Here is a 20,470-nt window from a genome sequence, read left to right on the forward strand (position 1 = left end):
CCTATATTTATGTTAATAATACAACGATCATTAATAAAGTAATAAATGAAATAATATACAATTTTAATACATTCGAATTTGTTGCATTGAAATAGTTTAAAACAAACTGTCTTTACATTAAAATCAAATATAAATTTGTAATACTACGAGAAAATTTTAATTAAATTTAAATAAGAGAAACAAATTATTACTTAGTTTAATATATAAAAATAAATAAAGTTCTACCGCACTATATATACTTTATATGTTCATTAATTTTGTTCACTGATTTCAATGAATCCGCGCAATGTGCTAGTAATACTGTTATCACTATCAGTCTATTGCGACACCCGCTAACATTGTCCGACACTTTATACATAGTCTCTCCGACCTGAACCGCAGTCTACGCTGTTCCTTTCACTCACCACGGATACTTCGGAGCCGTTCTTTTTCCTCCTACACGCTTTACAGAGCTTTGATAACTGTTGAGAAAAATAATCTTCGTACATTACAAAGTTAAATTAACATCAATATAATCCTTTACAAAAAATAATGGAATTTATTTATAACAAGAAAAGCTGCTACGGTTAGATGTTGACGAAATGAATTTTTTTATTATTTACAAATAATATGTACGTGTTAATCATAATTAATATTGTTAATAATGGATCGATTATTTTATATGAAGCGTCATCGCTATGGTCACTTCATCCATTAGACGTCCATCATAAATTGGCGGCATAATGTATATAATAATCAGGTTTCTATTTCAAATTTGTAAGCTTGTGATTTCATCATCGTTTCAGCTATAGGACTAGGCTATAGTAGGCTAGGCTATAGTATCCTTCAGGGATTTTCAAAAAGACCGGTTAAAAGCAGCCTGCATCCAATAGTAATGTAACGTTATACAATACTAAACTAAATTTAAGTGTTTTTAATACTAATGCAATCGCCAAACGTAAATAAAACTGTGATTTTATTTTATAGATATATTTATTTTATGATACATCTGTTATCAGGAGATGGATAAATATGGTTAACAGATATACGGTATTACCCTGGCATGTTATGAAACTTATTTTCTTTTTATTAATTTAACACTGGAATCTAAAAACGCTTAGACTGTGTCTTGGTTGCCAGTTCTATCCATGACGTAATGTAGCACACAGCATAACACTTGTTCCTTTTTTTAAATATTTAGCCAAAAGATTTGAAAGCTATTTTAAATTTATTGCCACCTTTTTTTACAGTAAGGTATCTATAATACTCTTTCACATACTATATATATATACAGATATATCAGAGATTTCCGCCTACGTGTCTGTACGTATGTCTGTACTGTGTACACAATATCTCTGGAACTGTAAAGCATAGTATATTATGTAATATCTTCTATATTGTATCAAATCTCTACTTATTTTTTGCCAAGTAGAGATTAGGAATAATCAAATTATAATAATGTTCACCCGAAGGGGGTTGAGGGTGCTTTGATTAAGTATAAAAATTGATCGGATGACAGCTTGTATGTAAATATAACAATAAAATAATTAATCGTGTATTACTCACCTTAACATAAGAGCGGACGGGCTGTTGTAGGACGTACATACAGAAAATTACGACTCCTTGCAAAGCGTTGATGAGGTCAAACAGGGACCAGACGGAGACAGCTGCGGTGCCGGCGCCTGCCGCCCACGACACTACCTCCAGCACCCACGACAACCCCATGATCACCGACAGAATGCAACACGTTCGGAAACTGTAGGAATATTTTTTCTATTTAATCTTAAAAACCTGCATATTTCATAAATAACATCAAATTAATTACAATTAAAATAGACAATATAAAAATATTGTGACACCATCATAAAAGAATTTTTATTGTTTATTTTTATGATTTCATTATTATTTTATTTTACAATAAATTTTATGATCGATTAAATTAGATAACATCATTGTTTGTACCAATGTATCATATATGAGGAGATAGGAAAACGAACTAAAGTTACCGACATAGCCAGGACAGGCCACATAGCGTGCAGAACAGATGACCGCTAGATGTTAATAGTTTTGAAGTAAAGTCCAGCGTAGAACATCTATCCACAATGAGAGACCATCTTGATAAGTCGCTGGATGCAGGCCAATTTCAGGTCCTATTGTAAATCAATGGGACATACAGACACACAGACATATGCCTCTATATCTAGCAGTGGATTTCTTTTGGGTTAAATTGTAATGATGAATCAATAACTGGATCAAATTAAGACACCTTTTAATGGCATCCTTCAACTTAAAGCAACCCTGATCGAGCTCGCAACAAACTCAGCCAAGTGATTATTTTTATAATGTCGTTTATACGGTATTATAGCAATTCATTCCCAAAATTTACTGTCACAAGAAATCTTTCACATTTATAAATTTATTATGTGAAAATTAAGATACTACTAAGGAATGTAATGTAAAATCGTACACAGTTGCCCACAATGTTGTAAACATAATTATTAGATGGTGCTAGTAAAAAATCCTTATTTTGTTTTATTTTATTATGTATTAGTACTTATATGATTTTATTATGTAAATTATTCAAGTGAAATTATAAAACTAGCTTAAAGAATTTCGTTTTTTATTTCTCTTTATCGATCTTTCTTTTTGTAAATAGGATAATTTAACGAAGAAGGTGTGTCGGACTTATTATTTAAAAATAAACTATAGACATCAAGAAGTCATTTCCAATGCCAATACCACATCTACATATAATAAATAACAAAATTTTGATTTTATTATAAAAAAACAAACCATGAAAGTATCCAACAAATAGTGACGCCCTAAAATTATATCTAATAATCTAGAATAAATTGCAGTTTTGAGTTAATATAGAAAACACTTTCGTATCAAAAAAAATCAGGATACCAATGGGCGTGTGAGATGAATACGTAAAAGACAAGCTGCAAGTTGTGCACAGGCTATACTCACACTCAAAAAATGTTTTCTTTTATTAACTTAATTTATTATTAATGCATTGTAGTCTCCTTCGTAATCTTTTATCGATTAATGAAGATAAATATGCTTCCGAATGGTCCTTAATCATACTATTACAAACGTAATAAAGAATTTTGTTATTAATACCATAACAGTACATACATTTTCTTATATTTCTTTAGCCTTTGGCTGAAATTAATGGTAGATTCTCTCGGCGGGGAGGCGGCTCGCTCGTGGGCTGGCAGCGGTTGACCAAGCACCGTACCAAGTCGCACCCAATCATCAGACGTACTGTTGTCCGAATGCGCCAAATCTAACGCTACATAACCAATACAAATAGTAAAGTAATAACATATTCCACCATTTTTTATTATTGTCTTTGTGATTACCACTGCTCACAATCAAGTTTCCGGACGATAGGCAGCGGCTGCCTCTGCGTACTATACAACACATTGTAACATTGTACATCACATTGCAACTGCCAATCCACCTGTCAAGTGTAGCGATTATGACATATCCCCCATAGATATCTTAGAAATAGACCTATGCCATGCAGTAGACATCTATAGGCTAAAACGATTATATACCAGTAATGTTTTGAATTAGAGATCACGGGCCGGGAAGCGTAAGACGTACACTTACTGGGTTGACAAATAACCTTATTTTAAAATAACTAGTCAATTAATAATAGGAAAAATAGAATAAGAAAAGTATAGTAATGTATTAAGAAAGGACAACCCAAAGAAAAATGTGATATAAAAAAATAGAATATGTCAATAATAAAATAAAGAATAAATAAAATGTACCTAGCTACCTAAGAGTAATAAGATGATGGTAGGAAGGCGATGTAAGCAAGAAGGAATGAAAGAACAAAATGAAAGATATTGTGATGGAAATAAGGTAAGAATAAAAGAAATTGAGAAGAATGACAGTGAGAGATGGATAAAGATGAAAAATCTGAAAAACTTAATTGTAAACAAAGACCCTGATCCTAACTAATTAAGGATAAGAGAGGCCAGAGGCAAATAAATGCTGGATGCAGGCCACTATTACTAACCGGTCTTATTGGAAATCCATAGGGATGCCTATATCCAACAATGGAAATCTTACGACTGAAATAATGGCGATGATCAAAATCAACTGAATATAGAAAACAATTAAAGATTTAAACCAATTTAACTTTTACCGGTTCAGTGACGACGGTTAACACGCTCGCAGCGTTAACTTTTTCACATAGCTAAACTTTCCCGTAGTTTGTATGAAACGTGATCAATATACAATTTTTTATACCGTTTAATCAAACTTTTAGCAGTAAAGAAATATGTATTGTTGTCGTAGTCAACGCTTTTTGCACAGAGTTAAACGGAAAGATTTTGGTCGCATAAAACAAAAGTCCTTCGTGGAGTCCTTTTAGATATCCAAAAATGAACGTGTTAGATAAAAATGAAGGTCTCATAAATTTTTAATTATTTACTCTCGTATGAAGGTGTGTTATTCTTTTATAAGAATTTCAATTAGTCATGTATTTAAATTTATAGTCGTTTGGCTACATAAATAACATAGTAATGTGCCATAATAATATTTAACAAAAAAGTTTTCCTATAAAATTTATGGAATTTCTGTGTACTTAACAATATTTCAGCGTCAACAGTCCATAGCATATTGCTTAATTTGCACATAACAGTCAATTCTTACAACAATATACTTTGTAAATTAATATAAATGTACAAAAATCTGGTATTTATTTTATAACAACGATGCGTAATTTTAAATGACGTCTGTAATGCTTGATCAAAGTAAAGCGTCAATTCATAAATAATGAACACAATAAAGTCGTAAATATTAAACCATGACTTCGACTAAACCATATATGGATAATCGATTCATACATATATCTTTAATTAATACCTACTCAAGTGTTTATGGCATATAATAAATAAAAAGTCCTGGAATGAAAAATTAAATTTAAAAAAAATACTTACGCGTTACATCTTTTAGTTTATCATAGTGTACAGCGAAGGCTCGTGATGTAAAGAAAAATATCACAAGGTTACTTAGCAAGATAACGGCAACGGGTCCGTAAAAATACGGCAAAGCCGCTTGATCCGCTGTGAAAAAGTATGAAATATTAGCTCTAATCCGATAAGAAGCTTTTGTCTCATATTTACATACGAAATAAGAAAAGGATCGACTTACTTTTGAACCAGCAACCTTTTACCCCGAAATTGGGCTTAAGATAAGTGCTGGGCACAGCTGGTGATAAATCCATTGTGACGGTAACAAGTAGCAAAAGGACGGGAAGAACTATTGCATAGGCGCAGTACCAAGCAAACCTTCTTCTCATACTTCTTCTACTCACTGATGAGTTTATATATCGCCTACAAATAACATAGGATATATTATCTATACTATTGAATGTATTTTAATCTGTATAATTTCAAAATACATAAATTAAAATATATACAATATGTATATTGAAAAGAACATCTTACCGAACATTCAGGAACGTATCGAAACACATGACATTTAACCAAAAGAAACAGGAGACAAACGACAGTTGGATGGAATACGCTGAAACAAATGTCAAAATGAATATCATTAATTTATCATTGGAAAAGTTTTCTATATTAGTAATCTTCCATCTGAGCATTACAAAGAGCATTTGCTTCAATAAGAAACAAAATCTTCTTTAGTTAACAACGTAAATATGTCTTTCAATGACTAATGTATAAAACATATAGACATATCTACAGTAATATCTACTAACTTCGCAGCAACATTGTTTGTTATGAAGGTGTTGGTTCCTTTTTTAATTAAACGTAATATAAACGCAAACCGAATGGACGTTTTATATTCAAGGTATAAAAATAAATTGTATGATTGCCTTTATGGGATCGTAGAAGTTTAAGCATTAAAATAACTATATCTATTAAGGAAGCAGTCAAAACGAGAAGTTTTAATTTTAAAAATATAATTTATAACGGCATGAGTGACGAAATGAAAAGATACGCAATTAAGTGATACCAAGATCAGGATAAGCAAGGACAGTGAGTGCTTTATTTGGTTCTGTAAGTATAAACAATAAAGAAATTCCCTTTTTGTCTGACTTTTCCAACTGGATGCCTGTAGCGTACATCTAGTTCCAAATAGAGGACTTTCGCATGTCTTGCATTGACTTTAACTATAAATTTAAAATCTAAAAATTACGTTAGTAACGGTGGAGCGAATTCATAATATATTGCTTAAAAGTATAAACATTTTAGCATATATTTTGTAGTTATTACAACTATATTAAATTAAAAATGTAAACTTTTATACGTACCCATTACCGTACATACAGTTGTTGGAAAGTTCTGGCCGGTCAGTTGCGTTGCTGCCAAGCAGGAAAACGCTATTGCCAGGCACACCGAATGGCATGCCAACGCTTTACCGTGTGTATCTCTCAGTTCCTTTATAAATGTGTATATACAAGCAGTCGCTAATAGGAACGGCACCGAAATTATTAGCCCTGTAATGAAATATCGCTTTTAATGCTGGCATATATGGGTGGAATTTAGACGTATATTTCTGTCTGTTATAAATCAAACTAATTTTGAATGATCATTCTGGTGGAAGGATTAGCGTTATGTAATTGGTTTTAGCAAATTAGTTTAGGCCAGTCCAAAATAATTTTAAAACGAAATTACAAAAAAATTATATTTTTAAAATTCATAATACTTAAAATATCGTTTTAAATTCTTATTATTTTATTATAAATTAACGTTATTTTAACCATCTTCAGTAAATTCAGAAGAAATATAAAAGGACTTGAGAGATTTGCGAAATATATTAAAAACCACTTCATAACTCACTCAGACTTTCACAGCAAGTCTGTCATCTGTTCTCACCAATTTTTACGACACTCATGGGAAGAGTATGAGTGACGTATCCTCAATTCCATTTGCAAGTTATAAAACTAAATTACCTGCAGCATAAATTATGAGAATGGCGGAAGTCTTCGCTTCCTTGAATGGCGTTCGGAAACAAACTAATGGAAGTGTAACTCCAGCCGGATTTGTTTCGTTCCAGAAAGTTTCCATGCAGTAATCCCTTGTCCCGAGTAAATAGGGTTCGCTAAACGGCACAAAAAGTGAACCGTTCACTAGTAAATAGAATTCGTCTCTGCTATTTTTCTCTGGATCTAGTTTATATCTAAAATCAGAATATATTTCATTAATTTCATCTTTAGTTAAATTACAAAAAAATCTTAAATTACTGAATTGTTTTGTTATTTTATTTATTTTTTAATAGACACATCAACAAAGTTAATACAAATATAAAGGGAAAATATTATGTTGAATCTTAAACCATTTACCTTAATTACAGATATCCAGAACATTTTTATTTAAGTTAGAACTAAAACAGTTTTACCTATATTTTTCTATAGCAATCTAACAAAAAAGGAAGGTCCGGTCATGAAAAATATAATAGATCAAGCAGTGTGTACTTCTGAAATTAGTGATTACTTTAAAAAAAAAACAAGAAACTCACAAATTAATAATCGAGTTTTGTAAAAATTATTTGAATAACACTAATATTTACAGCTGTAGAATTTACTGTGTTGATACTTCTCTATTCTATCTAGGAAGATAGTCAGATCATAGAGCACAGAATTTAATTTTATTTTGGTTTGGCATGTGTCATAGTTTTTGTGATATATGCTAAGCTATTAAAAACCCAATTTGCGGTCTAATTGTGTTAATAGAAAACAACTTAATATACGTACTCAGACACCCTGAAATGCACAGACTTATTTGCAAAGAATCGCTTACTATCTATTACTGCTGATGTACGAATAAAAAAATTAATTATAGGCATAACAAAACATTATTCTTTAATGTTTTAGATCATAAAACTAAACATTTAAATATGACATTTTGATTGAGGCATGTGTAGGCGGTCAAAAATATGTATAGCATTAATTGTAATATATGAATATTTCACAAATATCCGTTGTTCGAAATAAAAACAAGTTATTAAGATATTCTTTTAAAGATACGAACTCATATGTTATGTTACTGCCTACGCAAATGTAGCAATTTTGAAGATTATATTATATTATGTATTCTGGAAATTTTCTTTTCCAAAATATTCACAAATGAGAATGTACATCATCATAAATTAATAGACGTTAAAAATAGTTATGAGCGAATAAAACCAAAATAGAAGCTAGAAAAGATTAGAACCATCATCACACTTATCAAAGACAAGGCTTCTCTCAAAAGGAGAGACAACAATCGGCAACGTGACCCCAGTTGACTTCAATATTAATTAATTTTCTTTTATTAATTTATAAATAAACCTCTTCCTGAAATAATTTCTTTATTTTTCCTATAGGTATGTCCATAAATGATATAGTTCTCATTAATGTGTAATTACTCAGGAATTATCTTTAATTTTATTTAGGTATCTTTTTTGTTAATTTTCCTTAATAAAAAATCTTGTAACGTTAGAACTTTTTTATATTCCAAATAAAATATTTTAGATTTGTTTTCTGATTCTGTATTTTATTACAAGGTGGACTGGGAAGCTCGTTAAGGTGGTCGGCAGACGCTAAATGCAGGCTCATGCCGTCCAATCTTGTTGGAAATCTATCTAGATATCTATATCCAACAGCGGACGTCAAATGGCTGAAAAGATGATTATGGTTATAGGATATGTACATTTAGTATTAAAGAAGAGTATAGTAATATAACTAACCTGTCATATAAGCAAGGATTGCCTACGATAGTTTCAAAAACATTGCTGTCGTAGCTCCATATATGTGTTTCGTTCGCTTTGTGGAAGATCGGCTGAAACGTGAGACTTGATCGAGTGCACGCAGTTCTTGCTACGCCGTTTTCATACGTCACGGTAAGATTTTGTCCACTTGGGCAACATTTGGGAGCCACTGGCAGTTGTTTTTTCACTTCTTCATCCTGTACAAAAAGAAAAAAATAAACGTCTGCGTTCTGATTTATATTATAAAGTGATAAAGCATCCTTCCTTATCTAAAACTGTATTATATCGAGAGAACGGTATATATAGCAGGTGTAAAAGAAAGTAATGAATAGCCATTTATAATTATACCTCCTGACTTATGCATAAAGCAAGCCAATTGTTGATAAATAACGATTTATAGAATCAGCTCACGGCATTTTAAAGTCGGAAATATAATAACATAACAGACTGAATACAGGTCGCTTCTTCTGTTTAGATTGGATATCGATACGGATGGTCTATGTACAGCGGTTAACGTCTATATCAATATTGTAAAGAGTTTATAAACATAAAATTGGCTTCTCTAAGGAATATACTCTATAAAGTTTAACAAAATAAACTGAAAATAATAAGAAAGTAAATAAAACAAGAACAAACAGATCTGTAACAAATAATTTATCAAGTAACATTATATACTGTAATTGGTCAAATATAAAACTAACAATTCTTAATTACACGCATTGCTAAAGTTTAATAACATATTCACAAACCGTACATGAGGTTAAATCAAAGTCATAAATTAATTTGACTAAGGTTAATTGATCCTATCTGCGGCGGAATTACTCACGTAAATGTCCAATTAGAGAACAAACTTTTGTAGGTCATATTTATTTGGCAATTATACACTATTGCTGTTATTTTACGCTTACCATGGACAAACGCATCAATAAGTCCATTTTCAAACAGCTGATGATTAAGACCAAACTCTCTTCAATACGGTACCAAGGAGTTCTAAGTTATTTTAGCCAATTCCCCCTAGATATACTCAGATAACTTCGACAAACTACGGAAAGTACTAAAGAAAGTAAAAGGTAACAGGCCACGTGGACGATCACCTATCCGCTAGTCTTATCAAGACAGGAATAACTGAACTCTTAATGCTTACTTACTGCCCTGAAAATAGTAGAGGGTAGGATAGTAATATGCAAAGAGCATCTTATCGATTTCTACCAGAAACTTCAAGACGGACACGATCTTCAGAAATAACAAAAATTGGAAAAATTTGAATAAACAAATAAAATACAATTGAAAGAAATTAAAAAAATCAAGCAGATATTTTTATAAAAATTTTATAAGTTTCTTAGTATTTTCATTTTCTTTATTTGCAACATCTAATTGAAGCATTAATTGTAAATGCTTCTAATAAAGATGCTGATATTTGTAAAATTTAATAATTTATTATCAAAATTATAACTTTGTTATAATCTATATTTAAATTTACATTACAAACCGAATTCAATAGTGTTGTATACTTATAAAGCAATCTGATGCATAAAAAATAAAAGATAAACTTGTCTATGCCTCTTAACATCTTAGCAACTCTATTTATTATTCTCAAAAAAACAACAATAAAAATGCCACTTACTTATTATGCATGGCAGCGCATGAATAACAAACATATTTTATGTTCCCCAATGAACGGTTATACAAGAAATTTGTTGCTATCGTAATACACCGCGTGTTTATAGTAACAATAAAATAAACTTGCAACACTATAACATCTTACAGATATTTATTTGATTACTTTAAAAAACAGCCAAGTATTTGCTAGACATTTATAAAAATCTATTAAACTGAAGTTATGCTTTTCCTTTATTTAGATAATGTATTAATATTCTTTAACCGATGTATGGGCGACCACGGTAATAGTAAATATTTACTGCTGCCCACGATCATAGACGACAATAGAGTCGCAACTACATAAATGGCCCATTTTTCTACGTTTTATTTCAATAAGTTGAATTTTAAATTGAATCTTAGAAATCTTTTAAAGAATTTCAAAAACAAATTGGTTGTCGTACCCAAAATTTTTCAGCCATTGTGGTACGACTGTTAACGTCATTTTCAATTCCATTTATATTTTAAATTTTATTGATCATTCTTAAAGTTAACAATCATAATACTCATAATAATTATGATGAATATTGTTTTGAATTTTCTCCTGCAATAATAAACGATAAATTTTACATTTAACCACTACTTACAAAATATTTTTTTTAATTTTTCAATTTATAATAATCTATCAAGTTTTATTAAACAGATGTAAGGTGAAGCATGAAAATGCTAATAACCTCATAAACAACATGATTTTGATAGAGGATAAAAAATGTTGATCGCATACCCGAACAAAAAAAGCTAATAGAGCCATTATAATAAACGTGTATCTTTCCGCACGCAATCTGCGAAAGCTACTGACCTGATTTTGATAAAGCTTCCGCTATTCGAAAGCGTATGAACAGACCAGAACATTTATTAACTAAATAGAATTTGAAGAACTACTTCAAGTTAATGTTATGATGTTTATCACTGGATATATGTTTATATAGAATTTTAACAATATAGTTTATGTATAGATTCTACATAAAAATAATTACATGCTGTAATAATAGTACGTAAAAATACATAAATATTCTGTGTTATAATATGAATGTACTTTAGGTTTTAAAATATCTTTATTTAATCATTTTAACTCTGTATTTCCTTGATAATCGAGTTCATTTATTGGTTACGGATACGAATTTTTTTCCTACATTCTTCACAGAGTCAAGCATACTTACTAAACAATAAATTGTTGTATTAAATCTGTATATGAAAGCAGAGCAGAGCACACTTCTACTTAGAAGTAACTCATTAATGCAATATTCTTTTCAATTAATCTTTTCCATCGAAATACACTAAATTATAGTCTATAGGCATTAATAAATTAGTGATTATCAGAACAAATTAAAGGGACTACAACTGGTTAACTTGAACACGGCTTTCTTTTTAACACTAATCTAATATATCAAGGGGCATCTGTTGTTTCACTACAAGTACTATTCGCTATTGTAATTAAATATCTTTTACCGAAATATAAAGGTACCATAATTATATAATAAACCATGAAAATTACTTTATTAAACGAACTTTTAACACAAATTGCTTTCAAGAAACGTTATTCGAGATAGAACTTTAAAAATATATTAAACATTTTTGCCAGAGTTAGCACTTTGCGCCACGAAAAAAAAATTCTTGAAACATAATTAAATTTCTAAAATATCATTATCGTTCAAAGTCAAGCAATGGCGCTATTTACCTGTGCAAATAATTTTTAAAATAAGTGGTGGAGGTTTTTATTTCTAAGAAAACATAATTGATTCCTCTGACTAACGTTGGAACTCAATCTTAATTCGTCATTAAATGAAAAACAAAACTAATTAGGCAACAAAGATGGGCGATGAAGTAACACAATAATTAGATAAAATAATGTTCGTATGTTTGTATATGTTGTCGTGTGTGAATGTCTGTACTTATGTAAACTTTTTGACTAACTGTATCTGTAATGATACGTTTAAAAATCTAAATTATACGCATCAAAAAAGACTTGCTAGTCAATAACTACATAGTAACGATTTACATAAATTAATAATATATATATATATAAATTTAAACTAATAACCAGATTGTTGTCTTTCATTTATCCGTAAAAGTACGATTGAATGCTACACGGCATTTTGAACTTCAAAAGACTGGTATCAATTTTAAAAAAATTGCGTGGGACATATCACTTACCAAGATGTGGACAAGTTGCCGGTTTAGTCTTTTTTTTGATATAACGCAAAAAGTTTTATATTCATAGCGCCCGCTATTCGATCGTAAATCTGCTCTTTCACTAGAAAAAATCGGCGTCGTTTGAGTGACGCACGGCTCATAAAAGTGGCAGGTTAAGCCGTAAGGAAGGAATGGAATGCTCCATCACTTTAAAAGTCAAGATGATGCATTGTTCACGTGAACATTCGACTTGGGTTACGTTGATGGCTACTGTGTAATAATATAAAAATAAATATTTACAGCAGTCCAACGGTAATAGTTTCAATGGGAATTTATTTACTGCTCTAGTTCCGCCGCCAACACACGTGTTTCGGACGTGACTACAATTCATATTCCCGGTTAACACATCTATTTTCCACATTTTACATTGTTAGGTAACAATTATATGCACTTTTCAATTATAACTTTTTTACCGATTAAAATAAAACAAAGTTTTTCATGTAGATCCTTTAAGTTTGTATTGTATGGCAAAAAGAGAGACGTTTAATTAAAATTACAGATACAACTTATATCAGGATTAATTTTAATTATGTCCACATTTTTAAAAATCTTAACCGTAGCTGGAAAAATTAAGCAGAGACGTTCACTCGCATGATCTGGATTTAAATTAACTTATATTTTTTTTGTAAGTATGCAATCTAGATCTTATAATCTCTCTAATTTTGTATTTTAAATCAAGACACTTGCAAAAACAAGAAATTTCTATTTCGTAGAAAGAAAAACCATTCGAATATTAAAATAAACATCTGTAACTGAAGTGATGGAAATAATTTATCTGTCAAAACCGAGATCAACAAGAGAATGAATGAATTGCATGGTAAAAGATTTTTTTTATTTTTCTTCTTCTTTAATTTTATTAAAAAATTAACCGAATTGGTTCATCTTCTTTCGTCATCCTACAATAATCATAATGAATTTTAAAAAAATATAGCGGACGTCAATAGTGTATTTATTTACTAGGCACTGAGAAAAACTAGTTATACAAAAGTTTCCACTGGAAAGTCTCTAATTCAGTTGTAATAAACGGAATCTGATTTTTAATAAAATTCTGCATAATGTTATTGGATTACTAAAAAATTCAAAATGCATATTAAAGGCGAAAAACGCATATTTAAATGTCGCTTGATTATTTTAATTTCATTTAGGCTATATCTGATAAAATGTATATGTATAAATCTATATTGTTAAACCTTATCAAAAGATGTGCTAATATGGAGTTTTTTCTTAATTCTTTTCCAAAACTATAACACCTCGGTAAGTAAAGTGGTTTCAAAAACAAAATAAATTAGAATAGCAAATAGATAATAAATTGTCGATCAATGAGAGTTATGTTTATCTTTCTCTCGTATAGCTATATAGTAACGGAACTTTCAGCGAATAATTTTTATTTACGTCGATAATTTATTTCGACTGATTTATTCTCGTGCTGGTTTCCACTGATAACAGTTTTATATTGTTCGTGAGTTCATGATTTAGATTAAAAGTATAATGATCAGATAACTAACGTTTTAGTTCGGTCATAACAATATCGCTATATAAGGAACACCTCTCTCTGTTACATTGTAAGAGCTACTCCGTTTTGTTTAATGCACTCTCTAATTCACACAGCTCACCCACGAGAGAAAGATTCCCATAAAACTTGTATTTAATACGAGCAGCGTGTTATCGCTGCGACGTGACGATGCGCCTGCGACACCAGTAGCCCCACTGTGACAGACGCAGATAAGAAACACCTACACAAGCAGACCATGTCAGCCCTATAAGGGACCGTACGCACGGTCGAGGTTGTTGACCTCAATTCACAATATCGTAATTGATTCGAAATCTGTGAGATTTTGTAATACGCCTTTTACTTACATTGTCGCCTAGTTTAATTTACCAATAGTTTTAGTAACCTAATTAATGTTTATTTACATAACATTACTTTACTTAAAAACAATTCAACGAATATATACTATATAAAAAAGCAAAAAAATAAAAAGTTGATTAAGAACTTATATTCGTTTCAGCACAAAGACGGTCACTGCAAGGTATTGACCTCCCACAAAGACATCAATGGGGGATAGACCACAATCGTCACGTTTGGCAGGCGTGTTGACGATCAAACTATGGTATTACGGAAACTTGTTTGTGAATAATGGTTACCCTATATAATTAATGCACAAAATGTGAATAATAATATATCCCAGCAATCGAACCCGAGACGTCGATCACAAGTCCTTTACCGTTGGGTTACAACTGCTTAATAAGATGAACATAATGAACGGTATGTGGAGTAATTTTGATGAATTAAAAGAAAATATATTTTTAATAAAAATAATCGTACGCGTGTATTTACTTTTCTAATAATTTGACAATGCTATGATATTATATAATTTAAATATTATTATTAAATGACATTTATTAAATAATATTATGTATAATTGATATGATATTGTCAATGATAATTAGAAATTTTGAATATTTAATGTAAAATCATCATTTCAGCCGTATAACGTCCACTGTTGTACTTCGGTGTCCTCAACAAATTTCCATAAAGTCCAGTTGGAAGCCGTCAGAATCCAGCGTCTTCGGACGACCTCCTTAAATCAAATGTTTTTACCTAAATATTGATAAACATACGATTTTAACTGGCAGGACATCGTCGACCGGTTAATCAAAAAAAAAGTTAAACGAGCAGTCTGAAAACAGTGGGGATAAGATTATTTGGCGTCTGCATTTAAGTCGCAAGTCTTTAAGTCGATGCTAGAGTCTGTCTAGACAGATGACAGATCCTTTACGGGACGTACTATCTCATGTCATTATCACATTGCGTTGAACAAGGCGTATTACTCACGATAGAGTTAACGCCCTGCTTGGTTTAAGACATTATAGTTTAAAACTGCCAAAATATTACTTGAACGACAATCTTGTAAAAATACATTTCATCAAATGTTTTTTTTTTATATTTGGTATATAAGCAATGACGATAAATAGGATCGCAGTGATATTTTTTAAATAATGATTAACTTTGTCTTACACTAATGTAGTGGATTATGAAAATGATTTAAACAAAAGTTATTTATTATTACAAAAACTTACCTAACCAAACAAAACCTTAATAATGTGATTGGTTTTGGATGTAAAAGCTTTGAAGAAATTAATTTATAGTCTATTTGCTGTTACTTAATGTATGTTACACCATATCTAAAAATCAATGGTTTTATAATGGAAATTACTTATTAAAATTAAGTATTTAGTTTTATAATTTCAGAGTTATCACTATTTACAGAGTGTTTTGGAGTAGGTATTAAACAAAGAAAAGTTTAGAAGCCTTTACATCTATAACCAAACTCCCTGTATAAATATTTACAGTTTGCGATATACCAAAGGATCGCAGCAGTTTCGTTAAAAACTGCCGAACATGTGGGTTTTAAATTTAACAACAATAATAAATGACCAAACTTGAAAATAAAAAACTGGGACCTCCTTGGCTTTGAAAGAAGAATAAGCTCTCTGAGCATAGTTTTATATTACTCTATTAATATATAAAGTTCACGCACATAACGTAACAAAGATGCTAATAAATATGGTGACATTTAAACTTTTTAGTATACCAGGAATGCCCTTCAATCGAAAATGAAGGGCGTTCTCAAACAAATAATTTAAATTGGCTGAACCTTACAGTGTTACCACGGTAGTATGTCGGAAATGAAAAAATATCTCACATTTCCACCACGTTACCACGGTAAAATGTCAGAAAAGAAAAAAATATCTCACATCTCCTGTGGTTAGTCTGTAAACTAAATGACTGTAAGTTATTTGCCTATACTATGTTCGGACTTGGCACTAGACATACATTATTTTCGGACCCGGGTTTATATGTCTGCATTATTAAACCCTAGTTCGATCTTATTTTACGCCCATTACATCGGATTATGGGAAAGGTCGACGATCGTGAACCTTTGAGTTAAGGCGTAAACTTACGGTCTATTGCGCAGTTGATGTCATCTGTAAACAATCAGAACCTTTAGCGAGGATTATTTAAAAAAAAGCGACGGCAATTTATGTCTTAATTTGTAACATAATTATTATTATCAAAAAACTATCTGAGAGAAGTAGACGTTATTAAGGAATAGTTCAGCGAATGAATCATAATGAAAACATATCGTCAAATATTGATAATGCAAGCTCAGGTTTAATAATATAAATTAAGCCACGCTGCTTATAAGCAAGAGAAGTATACTTCTCTAGACTTCATAGCGTATGTAATTTATTTGTAAGCAACTGTGTATGCTTTGGCAATAAACTCCGTTGTAATGCTTTAGAGGTAGATTTTATGAATAAAAGTTCTTCAAACGTAAATTAGTACAAAAGATATCATCGTTTCAGCCTAAATATCTCTAAAAGGGGATTTACCATAATGACCACGCTTGGCAGGCGAGTTAGCGATCGCAGTATGCAGCTATGATATGCAGAGAAGGCTGCTGCCCTTTCTCTAGAAACTTGTTTGTAAACAGTGGCATTCAATCAAAGTGTGAATTATAGAAGATTGAAGTCCAAAAATCGTAACCGCGACTTACGATCGCAAATCTCACCCCTCTACCGCTAGGCTACCACTGCTCGGAATAAAAACAGATATAACTGAAGTTTGAGAATTTTTTTAAAGTTATAGGATGTTTGTAAGAGTGATCACAAAAAAGCCCAACTGAATTTCATGTAGACATTTGTAAGTTTGGATCGATATACCACATTGCTTAATTATCGGTACAGGTACGTCTTAATAAAAAGCCCAATTTGGTACTATTTTTTTATAAAAATTAAACTAGTTAATGAATAATTAAATTGTAGTTCATATTAGTCTACGATACACTAAATTATTAAAAATATACCATAAATATATAAAAATTTGCTTGACTTCGAAATTCTTGCAAAGTATATGTAAATAGTTTATAAAGTGACTGAAAATTCTTCCTTTTACACCGACCTATTTATTTCTCATTTTAGCCTGTGGTTCTGTTTATCAAAGGGAATGAATGCCTCATGCTCAGTAGCGCTGGTCAAAAATAACCCATCCGGCATCCGTACACAAGGTTCGTGAAGATACCATAAAAGTAGGACCGAGGACATGTCGCAAAGCCTATAAAGTAACAAACTTAAATTGAGGTCAACTGAAATTATTTCATGTTGTTAAATAATTTATATGCCTAAAGGTCACTGTTTGCATCTGTAATGCAATCATAAAAAGCACAATATATCTGTTTTTCAAGATGTCGCAATTTTTCCTGTTTCCTTCCCTTAATCTTGGTTGTTTATTGCCTATAACAGCCTTGAGTTATAACCCACATACTTTAATAGGTACTATAAACTTGATTTCTTTTATCATTCGTTATTTGGTATCGTTAAAGTTAGTAGATACCAATTTTTGGGCACTTTATGTACCCCAAAATTGAATTATACCTCGATAACGTTGAAAGAAATTGTTCTATAAAAAATGAATAACGTTTTACCAGACTCGCAAAATATTGATCGTTAAGATTTTAAGGTTAGAATATGTTCAACTGTAGGGACATATTGGTATAATAATTTCATCATCGTCATCAATCTAGCCGCAGGACGTCTACTGCTACTAATACCAGAAGTATCGTTTAATTATTGTTTTACAAAAACACCTTTTTTTCTTTATAAATTGGTGTACAATACAACGTTTAAGCCATGGTTGCACAGACTTATTAAGACTAGGGGCCACTCGGGCAAATCATGAACTGATGGCGGGCCGGCCGCCAGAAGTAAAGGTAATTAATTTTTTTTTGGTTTTATTCTGGAATAGAATTCAATATTTTTCGAATGTACGAGAGTATTATTTTTACTGTCGGCGGGCCACCAGTATTCAACCGGCGCGGGCCATGGTCTGTGCATCTATGGTTTAAGCGATATTGACATTATTTAAGGTTATATCTTTCTCATAATGCATATGATCAATTAATATATGTTATTTTATTTAAGTTACCTATATAAATATTTCAATTATAATTTACTCCTAAAATACTGGTGTGCTGTCCGGGATATTACTAAACAAATTGTTACACTACTTCCATCAACTTTAAACATATGTTAAACGTATTAACGAAGTAATTTTAGTTGCTACTGCAGTCTTCAAACCGGTACATAGGAATGTTGCACGTAAAAATAGCTACCTACTCAGACAGCACACAAGGGCAAGTTAAGTAAACTAAATATATACATAACATATATACATGACTGTCTATCTGTAATGCATCAATAATTTATCGTCAAATTTGTTGGTAAGCGCAAAAAATGAGAACATCTTGAAACAAAATGAAAACTTTGTAAAAAAATAGCAAAAACATCACTATTTTCCATGCAAACTACACTATCAATTAAAACATATGCCCTAGCAGACATAATTTTAACGTTCAAATCAAATTTAAAAATTCTGTGTTGGGTGTAATGAAACAAAGAATATCGTTTACAAACTAAAATAAAAATTAAATCCCATTATTAAAATTTTAAGAATCTCAACATCGAATACTTCCTTTCTATACAACATTATTGAATTAATTGATTTGTTACATAAATTGATTTTAAATAAGTTGTTAAATTTTCGTAATATTATTATTACCCGGAAGATTATTATACATATTGGTGCCTAATTCCGTCAAAAAATAACCGAGGACATATTTCTATATAATTTTCATCATTATCATTAATTCAGAAGTAGGAAGGACGTAAGAACAACTGGAAATAAGTCTATAATTTCAAACAGGACCAGTTGATAAAGTGATTACACTGAAATACATTTAATTACTTTTTTTTCTTGGACCACAAAAGGCCAATAACTTTATTCATTACGATATCTATCGAAATATCTACTTAAATAATAAGATTATTATTAAACACATTTAAAATAAATCAAACACATTAAGCATAAAATTTATTGATTTAACATGTGTAGAAGAATTAATAGAATTACGTTTTAAACATACAAAGGAATATGTTTTGACCGCAGATTTGCGGTTTAACAAAGATAAAACAAAAATGAGGCAATAATCACAAATCCCAACAAAGATTTATACAAGGCCCGGTCGTAGAACGTTATCGTACTGCCCAAGGGCCGATAAAATGCAAATAGATAATAACAATAGCCTTTAGCTGGCCGAAGATATCGAGAGGCAGATAAGGGAATAATGTAAGGTAAGTAAATACACAAACAACAAAGCAGATAAAAGATACAAATACGGAAATATTTCACGTCAAGATCTTAGGATGCGCAACTATAATAAACTTTAATTTAAGTGTTGCATGGATGGGTCGAAGGTAAAGAACTGCCTCTACAATCCAACCAACGTATTATTGATGAGTAAAATTAACACAAAAAGAATGATTAAGTACAAGCGTTGATAAAAGAAGCGACGATGGATGTAAAATGATTCCAACCCAATTGTGTGATGTTCGTACCACGACGTATAGTCGGTCAACATGGTGTTTACCTATGTGTATTAAGAAAAGGAAAGGAATTTTTATGGTCCCCGCTATTGAATTTGTTTATTGCCTTCCGTTCTTCCTATCGCGTTTGAGACTCTATTTAGCAATATTTTTTTCATTATTACTATTTTATTTTCTTTCTCCTCTCTCATCTTTCACAATTTCTATTGCTCTCTTTCTTTCAATCCTTACACTAACTTTCTTTCTTCGCCACATTCTGTGATATCATTTAGTGTACAATAAATTTAAGGAGGTTTAGAGGATAAAAAATCATCAGCTGTTCATTTATCTATAGTTATACAGTGTCGTGTTTAAAATCTTCGGTTAAGTTTATTTGTGTATAGTATATTATTAAAACATGTCTTTACTAATAAGCGTATCTGAAGTCCACCATTCTTGAAAAAATACATTTTGCGCAATC

The 20,470-nt window shown here is 30.9% G+C and overlaps 1 protein-coding gene across 1 annotated transcript in view; it reads right to left on the reverse strand.

Moving 5' to 3' along the window:
• Window positions 1–202: 202 nt before the first annotated feature.
• Window positions 203–20,470, reverse strand: part of LOC137933300 (G-protein coupled receptor Mth2-like) — a 71,409-nt gene continuing 51,141 nt past the window's right edge. Inside the window, exons 2-10 of the mRNA XM_068777196.1 lie at window positions 8,695–8,912; window positions 6,920–7,146; window positions 6,278–6,463; window positions 5,448–5,526; window positions 5,152–5,333; window positions 4,938–5,063; window positions 3,118–3,274; window positions 1,546–1,735; window positions 203–461 (exon numbers count right to left, since the gene is read on the reverse strand). Of these exons, the coding sequence (XP_068633297.1) occupies window positions 351–461; window positions 1,546–1,735; window positions 3,118–3,274; window positions 4,938–5,063; window positions 5,152–5,333; window positions 5,448–5,526; window positions 6,278–6,463; window positions 6,920–7,146; window positions 8,695–8,912 (1,476 nt within the window). The 3' untranslated portion in view covers window positions 203–350. The remainder of the gene's footprint in view (window positions 462–1,545; window positions 1,736–3,117; window positions 3,275–4,937; window positions 5,064–5,151; window positions 5,334–5,447; window positions 5,527–6,277; window positions 6,464–6,919; window positions 7,147–8,694; window positions 8,913–20,470) is intronic.

This window comes from Battus philenor, unplaced genomic scaffold (genome assembly GCF_028537555.1).
Source record: "Battus philenor isolate CCGP_79_NKW_IND1 unplaced genomic scaffold, ilBatPhil1.0.hap1 SCAF_13, whole genome shotgun sequence".
Lineage (NCBI taxonomy): Eukaryota > Metazoa > Arthropoda > Insecta > Lepidoptera > Papilionidae > Battus > Battus philenor.